At 41.4% G+C, this 6269-nt stretch overlaps 1 protein-coding gene across 1 annotated transcript in view; it reads left to right on the forward strand.

The window, feature by feature from the left end:
* Positions 1-6269, forward strand: part of SLC1A2 (solute carrier family 1 member 2) — a 140796-nt gene that overhangs the window by 133392 nt on the left and 1135 nt on the right. Inside the window, exon 10 of the mRNA XM_057749319.1 lies at positions 3123-3354. Coding sequence (XP_057605302.1) covers positions 3123-3354 — 232 coding nt within the window. The remainder of the gene's footprint in view (positions 1-3122; positions 3355-6269) is intronic.

Genomic DNA, 6269 nt, shown 5'->3' on the forward strand with positions numbered 1-6269 from the left:
TTTTCAGGCGTATGTGCTCCTGCGATCTTTAATGAGTATTTATGGCATTCCCATTGTGTCTCTCATTTCACGTAACCCTCACAACCTCTTGTGAAGTTAGAATCAGCCTCTTCCATATTTCATGCTCAGGTAAGAAGTGAGAGAGTTCGAAAATTTGGGTTAGGGTTTTAGCCCTAAGTCCATGGCTTTTTGTATGTTGATTTGGGCATCAAAGATTAGTCTGCTTTGATTTCACCCAACTCTGTCTTGCATCCATTCCTGTCCTGATGGCTATTTCCATCGGTCAGAGTTCCTTTTCAAATTCAAAGAGGCCAGAGACTATGGAAGAGATATGAGCAGTGCGCACATTTGGAAAAAGCTCATCCAGAAATCCTATTCCCAAAACTTGGTTCAGGAGAGTAGGATTTGGTATCAAAGAAAGTCAAGAGTTGAGGAAAGGGGAGTTTGTGAACTTGTCTCACCCATTTGAGTGGAAATGGCTTTATTATGCTAGAAAAGTAATTAACCCTTGAGCATAGCATTTTGTGTTTTTGTCCCTGTGATGAGATATGAGTGATGCTTATCTCCAAAAGGGGAAGGAGACAGCACATAATGCGTATCAGCTGTGGGTCAGGAACTGGTTTTATCTTCCCCCAATTCTGTAAAGTAGGTATTTTGACGGCATGAGAAAAATTCTGGTTGAGGAAATCAGGCAGGTCACACCGTTTGTAAGTGGCTGAGCTAGATTCAAAATCAGGGCAGTCTGGCTCTCGGATGCTTTGCATCACGTGGCAGACAGTGGATTCTGAAGTCCCATTGCCTGTGTCCAAATTTGGTTCTGTGACTCTACTAGGGTGTGTGACTTTGGGAAGCCACTTAATATCTTTTGGCCTCAGTATTTCCATCTCTTAAATGGGGATAATAGTCCTTCTAAAGTTGTGGTGAGGATTCAATAAGGTAATACCTTTAAAGTTTATTCCTATACAAATAAATCTTAGCTACCATCATCATCACCACGACCATTACTTTTGGTCACTCTGCTTGCCAATGAGGCAGATTCTTTGGGACCATGAGATGACGGGGTTTTCAGAGCATCCCTCTTGAAGACTTTAGTACTCTTTGGAATTTAACAATTGATCAGGGGTGTTGGGTGCATGGCTCAGAGCACAGGCCGGGAGGGATGGAAAGCATAGTTGAAAAGCACCAAAGTATACTACAACTGTATGATGCACCAATAACTCAGCTGATTAGTTGGGAGTGCTGCTATAGGAACTGGCCTATAAATAGGGTTAATGTTTTCAGGGGAGATAGTAGCTTAACCAGGCATGTTTGGATGTTCTACCTAGGAGCTGCCAAATATATATGAATTGACTTGATAAGATTAATAGCAATATTAAGAGTACACATCATGTAATATTTAATGTTTTGTGAGTTTTTATTAAATGCCTGGAACTGTACTAAGCATTTTGTTATTTTGTTTAATCTCCACAATAACCCTTGTGCAGGGAACATTTTTAAGGTTTCCATTTTATAAATGAGACAACCAGGGCTCACAAACGTGAAGTGTGATCAAGGTTGTCCAACAGGTAAGGGGGAAAGCTGGCATTTGATGCAGGTAAGCCTGGCCCCAGAGTCCATGCTTTTTCACAATGCATGTTCCTTCTCCTCTCCTTATACTGGGTCTCCTTAGTGATCTCGACTTCAAGTGCCTGATTCTGTGGATGACCTCAAGACCCCGTTTTCATTCATATTAAGACTGTCGCCCTGAGGCATATTCCCTAAAGCAGAAGGGAGAAGAGCCTTCTCAGATGGAGAGATATCCCTGAGAGTTGAAGCCACGCTTTGATCTTTATTTTTTTGTGGGCAGCATCTTCCTGCTTGAAACCAGGACAGCTGGCTCCCAAGCTCCTTGCAAGAGAACCAGGCCAGACTCCTCCTAGTGCAACTTCATAATTACTGTTCTCTAATGAGAAATAGATTTGATCATAGCAACTAGAATTTATTGTAGGCCTTTGTTCCAAGAACCAATTAAGGTTTCCACTTTACCTTAAACCGGTTCTACTATCCTCCTTTATTTATTTATTTTGAATTGAAGACTAGAGTGCCCTGAACTAAGATGTCTCAGTCGCATTTTTACCTAAACTTCTTCTTTTTCTTTTCTTTTCTTTTTTTCTTTTCTTTTCTTTGTGATTTCCAGCATCCTTCTTTTTAGAGCTTTGAGTATCTCATAAACATGGTCAAAAGGACTCTTCACACTGATTTAAACTTATGGGTGAGAGAATACAACTTGCTCTTAAGAACTTCTTTCGTTTTCCTGGAACTGATGTTCTAAGAGGCAGTGTGACCAACCATCCTATTTTTTCAAGTCAGAACTTGAGAAACAAGATTTGAGCAAGGATTTTTCTCAACGCTTCCTGGTTCAAGAGGCTCTCTGGAACCTTTTATATTTTTTTTAGGTAAACAGAGAGAACAAGAGAAAGTATTTTGGCTTTTTTCAGGACACGTAGTCACTGCACATATTGGTCAGGGAGGAAACTGTGACTGGGTTTCTTACCCAACAGCTGTGTGTGTGTATATGTGAGTGTTGGGGAGAGACTGGGGCCCAGGGAGGAAGGCGGTTGCTTTGATCCTTACAAAAAAGATGAATTTTCTATTACAGGGGAATTCATGGGTGGTTACTCTTTTCTGTAGAGTTAGTAAATATAAGTGGAGGTCATCTGGAATCTTTGAAGAACATTTTAAACCAAGAGGACTTGCTGGACACAGCTAGGAATGGCTGCAGTCTGGGTACTAATTCTGAGATCTGGACACATTATTTCCCTCTAATTCTTCCTCCTCTCCTCCTCCTTTCTCTTTGCTATTGTTTATTGGGCTCTTACCATTCATTAGACATTTTTCTAAGCAATTTATGTACATTGTCTCATTTAATTTTCATACAAGCTTATGAGAGAAGTATGACTGTTATCTCCAGTTGACAGACAAGGAAATCAAGGCTCCTAAAAGTTAAGTCACTTGCCCCAGACCAGGAAGAGGGAAAGGTAGAGCCAGAATTCAACCCCAGGTCTCTCCGTTCCAGACCTTGACCTCTCAACCATCACATCATACTGCTTCCTCACTCAACGTGTCCTGTTCTTTGTCCCCAGGGACAGGATGAGAACGTCCGTCAATGTCGTGGGTGACTCTTTTGGGGCTGGGATTGTCTATCACCTCTCCAAGTCTGAGTTGGACACCATTGACTCCCAGCACCGAGTGCATGAAGATATTGAAATGACCAAGACTCAATCCATTTACGATGACATGAAGAACCATAGGGAAAGCAACTCCAACCAATGTGTCTATGCCGCACACAACTCTGTCATAGTAGATGAGTGCAAGGTACCTTTCCCATTCATGGATATCGAGACCTGTATATAATAGTGCATGCTCGATTTCTTAAAGCAAACACAAAAACCCTGCATGTATTATGTCACATTTATTTTTCTAAAGAATCATGTAACTCAAGCTTCTACGAGTCCCAGATCATCTAACTCTGTGTCTAACGTGGCAGGAAATCAACAAGTCTAACTGTGAAAGAGCCAATCAGTTCCTTGTTTTGTCCATGTGCTATAAAACAATCATTTGGATTCCCCCATCCACCCACTTCACAAATTCAATCAGTTTTCTTTGAATGTTATGCTCAAGAATGTGTGGTTTCTAGGGCTTTACTGACTTTCAAATATTCTGTTCAAGTGAACCATCAAGAGAAATACCCAGAATCATTTGATTTACAAAACACAAGTATTCCTCCTTGCTGTATATCATGGATTGGTTAAAAATGTGCTCACATAACTTTGCACAGCTATCTTTCTCTTAATTATTTTTGTGGGAAGGTTGAGTTTTGACCTGGCAGTCACTTTGCTCCAAGAATGGGGAAGCAATTTCGAGTAAAGAATAACTCTCCTTCAGGACAATTATCCATAGATGTCTTTAAAACAAACAAACAAACAAAAAAACGCTGTATATCACATACTGCCTGACAGCACCACTTTTCCTGAAGCATGGATGTTCTGGACTCTTTTCCAAGCTGTTGGATGCTAAGTCTTCAAGCTTGATGGGCTCTGTCTAGCCTTCCTTGTAACTAACTTGACATTGTCAAAGTGTCAGACCAGAGTGAAGCAAACTTGGAGAAACCCTGGCAGGTGAGCAGGGTCAACTCTAGGGGTTCTAGGCAGCAATTGAGGACAATCTGACCCCAACACAGATTTCTGATACATTTTTGAGTCCTGTTGACAGATCTCTTTTAATAGTTAATTTCTCCCTGTGTTATTTCTGGGTCATTCCAAATATATGCCATGGCTTCTGCCTGACAACTAAGGATGACACAGAAGCAATCCCCTTTACTGGACTGTAACATAGGTCCAGCCACCATCTTTGGTTCATCCCCTCTGTATCAGCTACATGTTTGGGTAAACCAGGGCTCTGATGCAAATTAGGAAGGGACCCTGCCCACCAAGAGCAATTGACTCAGTGCAAATGTTTAAAATTGTTAGAAATTCAGATGCTCCTAAATGGTATACTCCAATCTCTTGGAAAGCTAGTGTTTTCCACATCTAAATGAATGTACTGAACCATTCCCTGTCAAAATATATTTTTGGTCAACAAGGTCAACATTCCGTGGAATAGCTTTATGCTCTATTATACTTAACGAGTATTTATCGTGTGCCTTGTGGGGTTTAATCAGCACCCCCATCGTATTCCTATGACCTCCTATATTTTGATTATTAGTCAGGTTTTATTGAGTGCCCATAAGCTGCAAAGCCCTGCGTTAGGCACTGGAGGACAGCAAAATGAGTGTACAGTTGTATAGTGGAAATACGGCTGGAGCCCAATGACTGCCATACAAGGAAACATAGTAGTAGGAAACAAAATAAAACCATCACATATACTTTTTAACTTTGCAGTGATATATAAGAAGAATCCTAGTGGTTAATTGCCTTTGGAATGACCCTTTTGGAGCATCTCAAGAGGCTTCTTAACAATATTGTATAGGACAAGTTTTGAGGAAGGTGTATAGGCATGGAGATAGCTTTAGATTTCAGACTTCCTGGATTTTTTTCCCTTAAAGCATATCAAGCACATCAGGACAAATTCGCTTCATTTTGTAGCAAACAATTCAAGCCCTAAAGGGAAATGTTTGTCAACTGTCACTAGCACTGGGAAGTAAGCCCGTGAGGAGAGAGACTATATTCTGTTTATCACTCCTGTGCCCTAAAGCAGTGACAGGCATGCAGTAGGCTCTTCAAAAATATTTATTGAGTGTATCCTCTTAGCATCTTGACCCCATGCTTTTATTCAGATAACTTTTTTTGCTGGACCGTTCCATAGAGATAGTGGCTCAGTCACTCTAGGTAATTGACCAACCAACCGTCTGCAAACTTGCTGGTGAATTAGGTTTTACATGGTCAAATGGTGAAACTGAGCAGGTCATGGAAATGACAAAACAGCCATATTGGTTAATAACTATTCAGCTGCTTGCATTGTTTAGTGAAGTGATCAGGTTCAGCTCAGTGAAGGCTGTGAGGTAAGGCAGATTAACTCTTCTTGCTCTAGACCAATTAATTGAGTTGACACCGATGTGCAAAGGAGGCAACCAGAACTGTGGAGATGAATTTGCAGGCTTTCCCGGAATATCCAAGTCACATTTACTCCTGCCTTTGAACCTCCTTCTGGTCCATTCTCAGTCTCACTGTTTTAAAAACTGGGTTGGGAGACATCAGTGCTTACTACCAGTTCTCTCCCCTTGTGGCTTTTCTTTTACCCAGGTGTTGGAACGGAGCCAGGTGGAATGGATGGGGGAGTGGAGTCCCCACTTCCTTTCATCCAGCCAGAAAAAGGAAATGGCAGGAAGCTGCTGTCCCAGCTGCTTTAGAGACACAGGTCCCAGTATTTGAAAACAACACCCCTTCCACCCGAGTTCTGTCTGGTTTTCCAAACGCACCACACCGTGATTTAGAATGTTGCACAGCTATTGATCTGGCTCAGCGCTGAAAGACAAATAGGCACTTTCAAGGTCATGGTGAACAGGCATCCAGTTTGTCCCTGGCAGTCTTTCCTGATAGTTCCCTGGAAGGGAAACAAATTTGCTGCCACTCTGGTCACAACTTTAACCATTTTAAGCATTGTTTTGTCATGTTGGTCTCTCTATTTTCAAACTCTTGCCTTGTAACCATAGTTAGAAGTTATGCAGTGTTTTTAATTTTAATCAGAATAACTGCATGTGATGCTTTCATGTGCTTGTTGCATGGTCTTTC

The sequence above is a fragment of the Hippopotamus amphibius genome, chromosome 9 (genome assembly GCF_030028045.1).
Source record: "Hippopotamus amphibius kiboko isolate mHipAmp2 chromosome 9, mHipAmp2.hap2, whole genome shotgun sequence".
Lineage (NCBI taxonomy): Eukaryota > Metazoa > Chordata > Mammalia > Artiodactyla > Hippopotamidae > Hippopotamus > Hippopotamus amphibius.